We start from the raw sequence: 15180 nt of genomic DNA, 5'->3' as shown, positions 1-15180 counted from the left end.
GATTTTCCGTTCTTTTTCATGGATCTTGTTGAACGCCAAACGACTATCATCCATGTTAACACATTTGTAGTAAAAACTAGGGAGGGAAGTACAAACATTGACATTATATTGAACTTGATCGCGCATGCGTGTGTAGTTTTACCAGCACCGTGAGAAGCTATATTGGATATGGCTGCTATAGTACAAGGGAAGGTTAATTCATTAGGCATCACAACACGTTCCCTTACCATATCCACAAAAGTACTCACAGCTTCTTCATTCCGTCCTGTCTGGCCAAACCCACCAATCAGTGCGTTCCAAGTAACAATACTTCTCTCTGGCATTGTTTTAAACAAGGAAAGGGCTTCCTCAAATTCATGTTTCTTTAGGTACCCACTTATCAAATTGGCAATAGAAGCAACGTTTGGATTTCTAGTATCATCAAAGCTTCTACGAGCATCCATCAACGTGCTCAGCTTCACATACGTCGTGTTGAGTGGTGAAGACCACATGGATGAAAGGTGCTGAGCTGGAGTTGTGTAGAATTGGAGAGCAAGAGATTATCTTGGAGATATGAAAAAAAAAAAACTTGAGGAGCAATCCTCGAGTTTATGACTTAAGAGAAGAGTAATAAGTGCATTCTAAAAAAAAGAAAGTTGCACATAATGTTATGGAAGATGTCCATATCCATGTTGCCTTGGAGACTAGGATTTCGGGAACGTGAAGAATAAGTATAAGCTAGATATGGGTAATCTGTAGAGAGACAGAGACACATAGGCTGATCTTATAGAAAGAGAGATAAGCTCTTGAAAGTGTTTCGAGGTCGTGCTGAAGCACTGGCTGAAGTACTCAACGAAAGAGGACATAAGCGAATAGCTTATGAATCTTTCAGTAGCGTGTGTTAGGGTGTTAACACTAGACATATAAAATCTATATTAAACAGACCATGTAATATATTGTTTAAATGAGATTTTAATAAAGCATAATGTTTACGTGTATTGTTTTGTCTCTTAGTTTACTTTCTGCACTACTATTGTAGTATCATCTTTGAACTAAAAGACTTTTGAAAGCATGGATTTATTGGGATTTTTGCAAATATCACTCAAAACTTGAAGTCAAACATAAAACTAGCCCATGTTTTTTTTTGTGAACTTTGACTTTCCTCTTTCATCCCAAAGTTCAGATTATTCACGAAAATGCCATAACTTTTTTTTTTGAAAATGCATATTTTACTCTATCACCCTCATCTTCCTCAGGTATTTACAATATTGCCATTGCCATCAATACACCAACCACCATGAACAACCAATTTGAAGCTCTTAATACACCTAAAAAATCGATTTACACTCTTTCTTTCTCAATTCTTATTAACTAAAAACAACATCTCTTTCACTTTTTCTCCATATTCATCCAAAAAACCCAAGATGATTCTAAATTTTTTAAGGTTCATAGAGCAATTGAAGCTTACGATTCTTGGTGGATCACTTTTGTTTCAGATTTTGGGTGCTTGGAAAAGACTTATGTGTGCTAAACAAATTATCTCACTGGTTGAAACTATATTAGTGTATTAATGTATTGTGTTTGATACAAGACTATATCTTCATATATTTAGTGATTAGCTTTAACATATTGCTAACGCCATATAATGTAAATGTTCCTAATCCAAATATAACACATGGAGAAATATCTATTAATAATAGGAATCCTAACTAATGTTAAAGATTGTGTCTTTTCATTTTAGAGGTTCAATTGATTCTTAAGGGGTTATCAAAATATTAAAGATTGTATCTTTTCATTTTATAAATTGCATTGATTTTTAAGAAGTTGTCAAAATGTTAAAAGGTTGTGTCTTTTCATTTTAGATGTTGCATTGATTTGTAAGAGGTTATCAAAATATTGAAAGTTGTATCTTTCAATACAACTTTCATATTGTGTATATTTTTGATATATGGTGTTTTAGACATCTTGTATATATGTTTTTCAATTGGTTTTCAAGTCTTTATCGAGTATTCCTAGTCCTTTTCGAGTCATTACAGGTCTGGAGTTGCATTGGATGAGAGATGGACCAGCTGGAACAAAAGAGGCAGAAAATAGTGCAATTTGGTGATTTTCACGCAGAACAGTCTTGATGATTGTTCCTGGTCGAGCGGAACAACCCGAGTGCCTGTTCCAGCGGCAGAAATTTTTAAGGAAACTACAACCTATTTCGGGATTTTCTCTAATCTCTCTATTTTCTCTCCCAGCCGCCTGTGGCTTTGATATATCTTCTTTTTCTGTTTCTCCTTATTATTCTACGCTATTTCTTTGAGAAGAAACCATACTCTAGAACTCCATTGTTGGGATTTGCTATCTTGAAAAGGGAGACGGCTCCATCTCTCTCGTCTAGAGAAGATTACCCTGAACCCTCTTTTTGTTATGTTATTCTTATGCAGTATTATTCAGTATTGATGCTTGTGTTTTCTTGTGTCATGGCTGAGTAGTCGGCTAGCTAGTCTGGGGTTCTAGGGTGTTAATCATGTGAGCTAAACATAGATAAGTGAATCATATTATTGTCTTCATTCATATCCATCCTTACTGCTTGCATTAATCTGGCCGCTTAATGTTAGATCCTAGGTTTAACCTGTTCATTAACCGTGTAATAGGTTGCTAGATCTGTTATGAATGAGCCTAGCATCCCTAATCAGCGAAAGTAGATATTAGGGTGTTTGGTGAACCTATCGAACTTGATCTCTATTGCTTGCTGTCGCGTCTTGATCCAAACGAGAGTTTAGGTATCAAGATCGATCAGCAGAGGGGGCAGTTCCACGACAGTGGACTGTTCTACTTAAGTGATCCGAGTTCTGGACCTGTTCTTATAACGCTTGAATAATTGTTTATCTCACAAGTATTAGCACCTGATGAAGTAACCCTAGGTTTGCTTCTTTTAAGTTGAATTCACATTTACATTATTTTACTTGTTTTGCACGTTACCCACAAATCAAAAGCCCATCATTGTTCTAGCTAAATTAAGAACTAATAAGAATAAAGTGTAAACTGGTCCTCTGGAATTGAATCTTAAATATTACAACAACACTGTTTGCTTGTAGTAGGAAAGACACAATTTTACAGTTTCAATTTTTATTTAGAGATTGTATTGATTTTTAAGAAGTTTTCAAAATATTGAAAGATTGTGTTTTTCGTTTTAGAGGTTGTGTCTTTTCATCTTAGAGATTGCATTAACTTTTAAGAGGTTGTGAAAATTTTTAAGAATGTGTCTTTTCATTTTAAATGTTGCGTTAATTTTAAAGAGGTTATCAAAATATTAAAAAGTTGTGTTTTTATTTTATTTTAGAGGTTACGTTGATTTTTAATATGTTATCAAAATATTGAAAGTTTGTGTATTTTCATCTTAGAGGTTGCATTGATTTTTTAAAGGTTATCAAAACATTTAAGGATGTGACCTTTCATAATGATAGTGTTTTATCAAATTGCATAGATTTATAAGCAACTATCATTTCATCTAAGGGTGTATTCTTTATTCAAAAAATTTAAGAGGTTATTAAAAATGTCTAAATATATGTCTATTCATTCTAAAAGTTACGTTTTAATTGTCTTTTCTTTCATTTTCATATATATTTTATATAAATTTTAAATAATCTTAAAACTATTTTAAAACATCCTGATCATAATTCTGTTTGTTGGTTAATTTACTTATTATCTAAATTATATATAAAGAAATTAAATATATGATTTTCAGTTATATTTTATGGTTTATATTATCATGTTCTGGTGAATTTCTTTTTATTTGTTTGGTTAAATTATTGTGTTTTAAATAAAATAACTAAGCCTTTTTAGACAACAATATTTATTGATAGATAAGTATTATCAAAATGTAAACGAAAAATAAATATATATACACACACACATATATATATATATATAGATGCACTTTTTAATTTATGCATGAATATTATACACATGTTGTTTATCTATTGAATCTCTAATCGAAGTACCATTTTTATCTACTATTTAGAAGTCTACTAGGACCATTTCATTAATCACATAATATGACATAATAATTAATAGGAATATTAATAATAAATTAATTTTAACTATAGATTTGAATTTTATTTTCAGTTATAACAAAATCTGTTGAGAAAAATCTAACAAAATCCTACTAAATTTTTAAATAATTTTTATTAAATATTGTATTAATTAATTTCATAATTAAGTAATATAATGCTTTCATTTAAATAAATTATCATCTACCACTAAAACGGGTTCAAATTTGTTAATCATGTCAGATTTTTTTTATATAAATGAAGTTATTAACATATGTTAAAAATTTATTTCTACAGCTATATATTTTCAAAAATCATATGTTGAAAAATATTTATTATTTGATTATTTGAAATTATGAAAACTCGAAAACGTAATAAAAAGGGTAAAATGTATAAAACAAACTCCTATATTAATAAAGTAATAAGAAACTTAAACAATAAAATTAAAAAGTTATAAAATACATAACACTAAGATATAAATTGTATATTTAAATTTATATAATAATATAAAAATTAAATATTTATAAAATAAAAATATGCCCGCACGATGTGCGGGATAAACTCTAGTTACAATTAAATGAGAAAACAATTATTAGAGATTTAAAGGAATATTGCAACCGTTTAAATGAACTATGACAATTACTTAGATGAATAATTACAACTTATTAAATGAAACATTGCAACAATCAGTGATCAGAATTTTTGGTGATTGACCGTTGTAATTTTTTTTTGTAAGAAACCATTGTAGTTGTTGGTAATTGTATCTTTTAGTGATTATAGCATTTGTTGATTGTAAATTTTATAATAAATCATTGCAATTGTGGTGTTAACCATTGCAATCATTAACTAATCATTGCAATGTTCGGTTGTCAATTTCTATATAAGATACATATACTGGAACAATGTGTGTGTGATTTGCTGAGGCGGACATGTTACTGAACAAGATCTCTTAAAATTACAATGTTAAGTATTCTTACATCGCTTTTAAAAATAATGAATATCTTGCATGTCATTATAATTTATCTTATTAATTTAGTGAATGTTTAGATTTCAATGTGTGTTTGTTTTTAATTAGTTTCAAAAATATTAAGTTGTATTAGAATAACTTGCCTATAATAGATATTTATTTATTAGAATTAACGTATTTATATTTTAGTTATTATCTAAACTATAAAAATATACATTTTTAGTAAAAGAGGAAATATAGATACATGTAATTTACGTTGTAACAAAGGAACTTTCTTAAAAATGAAAATAAACAACTTTTATACAAAAAGTAAAGGTTATAAATTGTAATATGCCTTGTGTCACAAAGTAAAGTTTTACAAATTCAAGTTTGTTTGTTTGTCTACTCTCATCCACAGACTAAAGTTGACTAATGAAACAATTTTACAAGACTAGAGATAATCTGTCTTCTCTCTTCCATATATACACTAAAAGACTGCTTAAAAAGCTGCATGTGCGCACCGGCGGAGCCAGCTTATAGCCATGTGGGTCAGTTGACCCTTGTGGATTTCTGAATAAAAAAAATTTTACATGTACTTTAATATATGTTGATCATGAATTGACCCTCATAAAAACTTTTCATAGTTCCACCACTGCATCTGCATCTCCTTTCTCTTAAACAAAAATCCTCTTTGTATCAGCGGACTTGCAGGTTTTGGTAGATTTTACTTGATCAAGAATCTACATCACTTAGATCTTCTTGAGGCTTTATCAACTGCGTTTGGTTGCAGACGCATGATGGACTGGAGATTGCTTATAGATGCAGCTAAAGGAGAAACTAATCTCCTTAATCTTGCCAGGTTTCATCATTCGGATTTCGACAAGGTAACACCACATAAGAACAACGTTCTTCACATTGCAGCTAAGCATCAGAGGTTTAACAATGATGGTACCTGTCTGTTAAAGAAGAAGTTCAGAAACAGAGAGTGTCATTCGAGCACATAAGGACGAACATGATGGTAGCGGATTCGCTAACTAAAGGTTTACCACCCAAGGCGTTCAATGGCCATGTAGAACGTATGGGTATTATAGATAAGGCTTTGCTATTTTAGTTATGGGATGCTTATTATGTATTTGACACTGAGAATTCACATAAAGTTATGTTTCTGATTTATTTATTATGTTATCATTAAAGTATGTGTATACACTTATGGTTTGTAGATAACATATGGTTGGTTTGAGAAATAAAAGTTTTTCTCATATAAGGTTTGATATAAAATTAAAATTGATTTGTGATACATGGAAGGGACTATGTCGTTTAATGGCATACAACCGCCATGATTCGATCAATCCAAATTTTAATAAAGATCAAGTGAACTCGATAGAAAAGTGCACATTAAAGTTATTGAACCCTTAAGTCGATACAAAGGTCAAGTGGGAGAATGTAAGAATATTTTATATTCTGTGTGACCTATGTGTCTATTGGTTTAATATAAAGTTCAAGTTCATATTAATGTTTTATATTCTAATATAAGAGTTGATACCGTGATGGATCGGTTTCGAGTAATGAGTTAGAATATGGGTGTATTGTTAACCCTCCTGCTTTACCTTGGCTTATAAATATCCTTAATCCTATGATTATACACATATATATACAAGGTAGTAATAATAGAATATATTACCATAATGTAATATATATGTGAGTATATGTTGTAGTTCGGTTATAAAGAAGAGTTGTGTTACAAACATCCGTTTGATGGATATAAACCAGCACGTCTCTTAGATTATTATAAAAGGACTCGTACTCCTTTTATCAATATGACGTGAAGTCTCTTTACAACACTACACTAATATCTAAAAGAGGAGATTAAGGAAGGTTTGGGATTTCCTGTCCATCAAGAAAATCATCAAAGAGAAGGTTAAAGAGGAGAAGATCAATTGGTGGGATTGCATCCAAGCATGGATCAAGGTTAGTATTTCTACCTTCTTTAGAAATGTGTTAGGGTTGAATTAAATCAAATCTAGATCAGTTCTTGGTGTTGAAATAAATTAACAAGCCTGTCATTGATTTGAAGCTCCTTGGAGACAAAAGTAAAAACAATCGTGGATTGAAGCTCAAAACCTAAAAGATAAACAAAGATCACCTTATATTCTTCATTAACGGCGACGTCTTCGTTTTCCTTTTTAGCTTTTTTCTTTTTAGTTTTATTCTTTTTTCACTAATCCTACATGGCACTGTGATTGGTTCTAGTCATTGAGGTAAATTAGAGAATTTACCACGGGGATGAATCCAAGTTTTGTTCTTTTTAGTGAATCTTATTTGGACCAGAACTTATTCTGACTTTTTTGACTGGACGATTGTGCCGGCTTATTATGATGAGTATGAGGAGGATGTGTCTTACTTCATTCAACAAGTCGTATAATGCAAACTGATAATCTATACATGTCCTGTTTTGATCAATGTTTTATAGTTGGCTACTGGATAAACACTTTGCCTCTAAAGTCTACATACTTTATGTTAGGTAACGAGAATCAAGATCGAAAATTACAAAACAAAACAAGTTGGAAACGATAATATAAAATGATAAAACGTTTGAAAATCGTTAAGTAAATAGACGAAAATGTGGAGTTGAAATGTGATCTCTTTTCTTAATTCAATAAATCGCCATAGATGAGACAGTTTCTATACAATTTTGAATTCCATGATAAAACCATGTGAGATTGTTTTGCATCACCCAAAACATAATCCGCAAACTTAACATCTACGCTAAATTCTCGAGACTTACTTTTAAAAAGACTAGAGATTTTCTTGGAACTTTATATGTGGAGAGATAAGATGTATATTTATATGAGAGATTTATCAATTTAGTCATACAGTAATGTAGACATTAATCACTAAGTTTACTAAGCTTTAGTCATTTGTAACCAATTTATCTTGGGTTTGTCATCAAATGTATTTAGCTGAGTCATTTGTCACTAAATTTGTTTCATTACCAAATTTACTTCTTTTATTTTTGTAAATAAAAAAACAAATTTACTTAGATTAAGTTATTTGTGAGTAAATAAACTTTACTTAGTCATCAACTTAGCTTAATTTGTTTTTTTATTATCTAAAGACAAATACAACATTCAACCATGTCCATGCACTTGCAATATGTGGTGGTCATTCTTCACATAAATTTTTTACCAGTACAAATGTGATACTATCATAAAAAATTTAAATATTCGATTTACATTTTAGTGTTATATAATATGCAATTCTATAATCTTATTTTTAGGTTTCTTATTCGACATTAATAATATATAGTGATCTGTTTTATAAATTTTACTTTGTTTTTAACTCTTGTTGCATACATTACCTTTATAAGCTTATTTAGTTATACTGTAGAATGGTATTTATATATTTATATTTTTTTGATGAAATTTCAAATTTATTGATAATCAGCAAAATAATAGAAATTTACAAAAAGAGAAAACAAAAGTAACTAGCTTCTAAACCAAAGAGAACAAAAAATGAAAAAATTTCTAATTCAGCTAAGAGAGAACTTGTCTCACATCGTCACTTCAAACCAACGCCTCATCAGTCCTGCTAGCTTATCCCCATAGGAATATTTCAGAGAAGAGATTCTGTTCCTCATAGTCTTATCGATCTGAGAGGTCAGCTTCTCATAAGGTATCCAAGCTTTCCCATGTCTCCTTGCATTTCTCTCCCTCCAAATATGGTAAACTGTCATTTGAAAGACCATTCGGACAAGGACTGTATCCAGCTTTGACCGTCGATCATAGCGTATCCTTGCAACAGTATCCTGCCAATCTGGTGTTATACGAGTACCAAAAAGTCTTCCCGTCACTCGTAGCCAAACCATATAGCTGTAAGGACATGCAAAAAATAGATGGTCTCTAGTCTCATTCCTCTCCCCACACAGCAAGCACTCCTGATGTAAACCCCACACCCTCATACGTTCTCCTGTAGACAGCCGATCCTTTATTGCAAGCCAAGTAATGAAAGAGAATCTAGGAACAGCCTGCGTGAACCATACCACAGTGCTCCAATCCACTCTCTCACGTCTGACTCTGATTTGTTCCCAAGTCCTAGTAGCTGAAAAAAACTCCTTATAATCATCTTGATTATGCTTCCACAGAACAATGTCTGGACCTAGGTCATTAACAGGTACAGGTCGTTCTTGAATCTGCTCAATAATATCCTGGAAGACACGGATCCTTCCTCCTCCTAGTCTCCAATGTGCGTTATCAGATGCGTCACATACCCTAGCATTTCTCAAAATGCCTAGATAACGCACATTATATATTTATATTTTCATGTTGTGTTTAAAAATATATATTTTAAAATCTATCATTTTAGTATTTTGTGGGATTTTATAAGTAAATGCATTAAAACAATATAATCCTTTTTCCTTAGTAAATTTTATGTAAAGTAGCATAAATCATTTTATTTTACTTAATTTTATCCATATAGGATATTTTTGGATGTTAGCAATAGTTGTATATATAACAGTTTAACATATCTTAATAATTTTATTTTTTCGTACAAAAATACTAGATAGATAGTTTACGAATTTTAATCTGATAACAGTGAATAGAAATATTTATTTAATTAAAGCATTTAAAAAATAAAATAGAAAAAATTACCAATTTTATCATATTTAATTCATATATTACTTTTATTTTAATATAATATAAAGTATAATTATAAAATTTATTTAAAATATCACATAATTTTTTTAATAATAAAATTCTAATTAAATTTAATTTATAATAATATTCTAATGATCAAAATCATAATGATCCGTTAATCAAATTGTTTTCCACCATTCTAAAACCAGAAGTAGAAATGTAGAAGGCAACAATAAGTGAATAAATTACTCCATTGTCAATAGTATAACCTCTTTAAATTAATACTCTATAAATTAATATACACTAAAAATCTCCATAAATTAATATAATTTTATAGTCCCAAATTGAATTGTTGGTTCAATTTATATATCGATAAATTAATATCTCTATAAATTAATAAACAGATTATAGTTTTGGTGTAGTCTCAACATTATTAATTTATAGAGGTTTCAGTGCATATTCTGTTTGGATATTCTTGTTTGTCTTCAAGGTTAAACTATGAAGTAAGGAACTTGTTTGAAAATAATTGGAGACATGATTAATATTTGGACTTTACAAGTTCAAATTCTAACATGAAACATCAAATTAAAAAAAAAAATACTCTTTCTTAAACTTTTCCACAAGAGACAATTACTCCAGTGGAAAAAGACAACTAATCATAAAAGCAATAAACCTTAAACGATTCTTGGCTGTCTCAGCTCTTTTCTTATCTTGTGAGAGAACAGTCTACAAGCATCCATGCTTAAATCCACTGCCGCTGCTAAAGCCACGTGCGCCGCCGCATCCTCCACGCATTTCACATACTTGACCCCTACTTCCACCTTAGGCTTGCTCTGTTTCTCAACTCCTTCCACCGTGGTCGACATCACAAACCCCAAGTTTTGTTGCGCTTGCGGTAGAAGAAACCCGAAATCCGACCCGCATCCTGAACGGTTTTTTGATGATTCAGTACTCATCCGGGAAGACAGATCAAAGCTTCCATCCGACAGTGTCAAAGAAGCTGCCGTGTTGGTGTCCGCGGCAGCGATGGTTCCGTCCATGACAAAGCTCCCTCCTGTTTTCGTCCTGATCGAAGACGATGAGAAGATTTCAGAAGCGATGTCATCTTGAAATAAATGGAACCGGTAACCGAGAATGTCAGAGAAGCCAGGTTCACGCCATGCCTCAAGACGACCCCATGGCTTCATTATGTAGCCATCAGGCCGGAGGATGAGCCACGCGCCGGGGCTTGATTTAGACACGCGCTTGGAACCGGGTGATGGTACGAAAGGTGTGGCAATCGAAGCCATAGCTACTGGTGAGCCAGAGAGATCATGGATCGTTATCGACCAACCTTTTCTCGCCCTCCATGTCTGTTTCCTTCCAGTGGTCATGCACGATAATCTGCAAAAATTTAATGTAATTAGAAGCATATAACCCAAAAGCATATGAAAAAAATATTACTGACCTAGTAAAATTCGGGGAGTTTCTGATTCCAAAGTTGCATGTGAAAACAGCTTCTTTCTTGTTTCCTTGTACCAGAAAAATTTTGGGACTACACTCGGGCTCGCGGTCGAACTGAAACATAAATCTCGGGTCGGGTTCAACCCGTACGGTAACGTGGAGGTCCGGATTCTTCTTCTTCTTTGACTTGTTATTAGTGCCCAACTCAATCCACCCGTGGTGAGCCAAACACGTTGTCTCCGCCATCTTCAAGTCCAGCGAAACCTTAAAGCGACCAATCAGCTTCTCACCCAAAGAAGGGACGAGTCCACACGACGGAACAGAGGAATAAACCTCGACAGTGAGGACATTCCGTTCAGGCTTCATAAGAGACCATTCGATCTGAGCCTTGCTTAGAGTGAAGCAGGCAGAAACGGTTGGCACATCACCGGAGCACAACCGGGACTGGGATTCTGATTCGGTTCGAAACAGAACGGGAACAGCAACGACTTGGCGTGGCAAACTCTTGAATTTGATCTTACAGAACCAGTTACCGGGTGCTGCGTCCGAAACAGATGGCGATGCCCTAACAACCAAGTTTCCGACAGTAATACGTACGAAAGTGCACGGATCCATTACGTGGGAGAGAAGTAAACAAAGTAACACAAAACCTCCGACAGTGTTTTAGGGTTTAATAGAAAACGTTGTTGAAGAAAGTTATGTGTTGGAGAAAGAAGCTATAAAAATGGAAAATTAGTGAGAAAGAAACAGCTGGTAAATGCAAAATTAAATTTTCCAGAATATTGTGTTTAACAGATTTTCTGGGATCAAAATCCAGTCTCACGCGCAGATCTATATTTTCATAAATTTATTTTCTCTTTTTAATTCTCTTTATATGTTATTGTTTTTTATTTTTCTGAATCGCTTTTAGTATAATATTTTGGGAAAATTGCCAAAAGAGAACAAGAAATCAGCATAGTTGTCCCTATGGTATAAATCCATTTTTTTCCATTTTTTCTCCTTTTTACCCTTTCCATATGTTAAAATTAATATAATAAATAGTTATAAGAATCAAAAAAATTATTAAAAATATAAACAACTAATAAAACACCCATTTACACAAACACATATTTTTTTTGGGTTGAAAAACATAATAAATAATGTTTTTAAATTACGTTCTACTAAAAGTAGAATTCTGTTTCTACACAAAACGGGTGAGTAGAAAATGAATTCTAGAATGAACACATCCATCTACTTGTTTTAGAACATAAAAACTACTTTTTACTATAATTCTAAATATGGGGAATACGGATTCTACTATTTGTAATGATCGCTACTTTTATTCAGAAAGATGTTTCTACTTTTATTGAGTATTCTAAGTTATCAGGAATGCAAAATCTAAAACATACACGAACGTCCACATAGTGTAGAAATTACATTCTGGAATTTTGTTATGTTCTACACAGTGTAGAAGGTGCGTTCTACGGATAAAAAAACTGAATTTTCGAAAATTAAGGAAGTTGCAGTTTTAAAAATATTCTAAAAATATTCTAACTTCCTAAAACGTGTTTTCATTGATTTGCTTCGTGAAAAATTAAAAAAAAACGATTTTGAATGTTCTTCTTCACCAATCTATGATTTCCCCATGATTTTTCTATAGTTTGTCTTGTGATTTTCACAAAAACTTGTTCTATGATGCATATCTATACAACATGTGGTGTTTGGGAGTTTGGAGCAACCACGGGATGGGTTTTTTCGGCTGATGAGAAAGGGGCTAGGCTACTGTTATTGGAATCAAGTTCTACCTTAGAGGTTTTTAAAAGAATGGTTTTGGAAGATTTTGATATGGAAGAAGATAGCTTACCCGATTTGGAGTTGAGTTATCTACCTAATGAGTTGATCAATACATCAACTTGTCCACCTGTGATCATTGCAAATGATCGACAGCTTCAGAATTTTGTTGGTTTTGTTCAAAAGTGTGTTTCTACTCGATTGTGTGTAACATCTAAAGCCAAAGTTGAGAATCTGAATGAACCAGACTTTGATCTTAACAAGTCGCCAGCTGATTCAAGTTCTGCTCAAGAGGAGGGAAACTCGGTTGATAGGGGGAACGAACCAGCTCCTGTGTTTGTTGAGAGGCAGTGCGAGAAAAAGAAAGAAAAGATTAGAAGAGTCGAAGTTGATGAGGATGCCTATCATGCCGATACCATGATCTCGGCCAAAGAGGACATACATAAGATGTCAAAGTTTTCTGTGCTCAATGTTGTTAAGAAGGGACAATTGTTTGAGAACAAAACTTTGCTGAAGGCGACTTTCGAGATATGTGCAATGAAGCATAACTTTCACTACGAGGTTATCAAAACGGATAGACAACTTTGGTACGTTAGATGTGAGGATAATGCATGCAATTGGTGTGTTCGAGCAGAGTGTTTGAAGGATTCTGAATATTTCATTATCAAAAAGTATGTCGGTGAACATACATGCACACCTTCAAACAAAACCAAACCGGGTAGGACTGCTTCGGCCAAAACTATAGGCAGTCTGATTATGCATAGGTATGAAGGGGTTAAGGAAGGGCCGAAATGCAATGATATAATACAGATTATGCTTATGGATCATGGCTGTGAGATCACGAAATCTTTAGCATGGGATGCTCGTGAATATGCGGTTAATGCTGTTAGAGGTATACCAGAGAGAAGTTATGGAAAAATACCGAAATACTTGCACATGCTCAGAGAGGCTAATCCGGGAACACATTCATCGTATGAGATTGACAGCAAAGGGAGATTTCGGTACCTGTTTATTGCATTTGGGCAATCGCTACGAGGATTTAACAGAGTCATAAGGAGGGTTATTGTGGTTGATGGCACTTTTCTGAAGAACAAATACAAAGGAGTTCTATTGGTTGCAACTGCTGTAGACGGAAATTCTAATTTGTATCCTCTTGCATTCGGAGTAGTCGACTCAGAGAATGAAAATTCTTGGGAATGGTTTATGAGACAACTAAATAGTGTTATTGCTGATGATCATCATTTGGCTTTCATCTCGGACAGACATGCGGCCATTGCTAAGGCGCTTGAGACTGTGTATCCAACAGCTAAACATGGTATTTGCATTCATCATTTGTTGAATAATGTGGTAACATATTACCATGGGAAAGGACTTGTTGGGTTGGTTGCAAAGGCGTCCAAGGTTTATAGAGTTGCTGAGTTTGAAAAGATATTTGCTAATGTGTGTAATATCAGTCCGGCAATTGGAAAATACCTAAGGGATGCTGAAGTCCAAAAGTGGGCAAGATGTCAATTCTCTGGATATAGATATGACATAAGGACAACAAACCCTGCCGAATCCATCAACTCTGCTTTGCGTTCGCCGAGAGAGTATCCAATCATTCCCTTGTTGGACAGTATCAGAGAAATGCTGACTCGGTGGTTTTATAACCGTAAGAAAAAGATTTCAAAGCATAATCATCCTCTTACCGAAGATGTGGAGAAAAAGATTGAAAGGAGAACCGAGAAAGGCAAAAGATTTGCAGTTTACCCTGTCAGCGATGGTCGCTTGCTTGTTAGAGGTGATAAAATCGACTGCTTAGTTGATTTGGATAGACGTACTTGCTCATGTGGGAAGTACAACCTGATGAAGATACCTTGTCGGCACGCAATTAAAGCTGGGTTTCATGTTGGAAGACAGCCACACACATTAACTGATTTATTTTACACTACAGAAGCTTGGCGAGAAGCTTATCATGAAAGCATCAATCCTATTGCTGTTCCTGAGGATGCTTGGTCCATGCCAGAAGATGTTGTCGTGGAAAATGTGCTACCACCAGAGTCAAGAAAATCAGTTGGAAGGAATAGAAAACGCAGATATGAAACTGTTGAAGATAAACTTCGGTCATCGCAAACATCACAAAAGAGGCAGCCTCGCAAGTGTAGTAGATGTGGTATTAGTGGGCACAACAGAGCAACTTGTAAAATACCAATATAGTCAGTCACATATGGTAAGGGTCAGCTTATATAGCCAGTTCGTTTATATGTTTTTCAATCTCGATTTAATTGTGTTTCAGGTATTGATGTTTCTGTTACAGGTTGGTATGTTCAAGTATGCAAGTTGTGGTGTTTGAAAGTGCAGTGTTGCCTTGTCTCGTATGGTTTTTTCT

At 33.4% G+C, this 15180-nt stretch overlaps 3 protein-coding genes across 3 annotated transcripts; 1 reads left to right on the top strand and 2 right to left on the bottom strand.

The window, feature by feature from the left end:
• Positions 1-5960: 5960 nt before the first annotated feature.
• On the bottom strand, positions 5961-11922 carry LOC106364854. Its single transcript, XM_013804346.2, has 2 exons — positions 11017-11922; positions 5961-10982 (listed from the first exon to the last, which is right to left on the bottom strand). Exons 1-2 carry the CDS (start codon positions 11655-11657, stop codon positions 10274-10276), a joined length of 1350 nt encoding a protein of 449 aa, XP_013659800.1. The 5' UTR covers positions 11658-11922; the 3' UTR covers positions 5961-10273.
• LOC106364844 lies at positions 8516-9853 on the bottom strand. Its single transcript, XM_013804335.1, has 2 exons — positions 9849-9853; positions 8516-9233 (listed from the first exon to the last, which is right to left on the bottom strand). The coding sequence occupies exons 1-2, from the start codon at positions 9851-9853 to the stop codon at positions 8516-8518; spliced, it is 723 nt and encodes a 240-aa protein (XP_013659789.1).
• Positions 11923-12716: 794 nt separating the features above from the next.
• Positions 12717-15008, top strand: LOC106378770. The gene has a single exon (XM_048737972.1). The coding sequence runs from the start codon at positions 12717-12719 to the stop codon at positions 15006-15008; it is 2292 nt and encodes a 763-aa protein (XP_048593929.1).
• The last annotated feature ends 172 nt before the right edge of the window (positions 15009-15180 follow it).

The sequence above is a fragment of the Brassica napus genome, chromosome A1, assembly GCF_020379485.1.
Source record: "Brassica napus cultivar Da-Ae chromosome A1, Da-Ae, whole genome shotgun sequence".
NCBI lineage: Eukaryota > Viridiplantae > Streptophyta > Magnoliopsida > Brassicales > Brassicaceae > Brassica > Brassica napus.
Note: the sequence above shows the minus strand (reverse complement) of the source record. Positions and strands in the feature narration are given on the sequence as shown.

Excerpts from the sequence above, each read along its gene's own strand:
- LOC106364854 (XM_013804346.2), bottom strand. The coding sequence starts at position 11,657 with ATGGATCCGTGCACTTTCGTACGTATTACTGTCGGAAACTTGGTTGTT. Across the intron at positions 10,983-11,016 it reads TTTTTTTCATATGCTTTTGG|ATTATCGTGCATGACCACTG; the intron begins GTTATATGCTTC and ends AAATTTTTGCAG.
- LOC106378770 (XM_048737972.1), top strand. The coding sequence starts at position 12,717 with ATGCATATCTATACAACATGTGGTGTTTGGGAGTTTGGAGCAACCACG.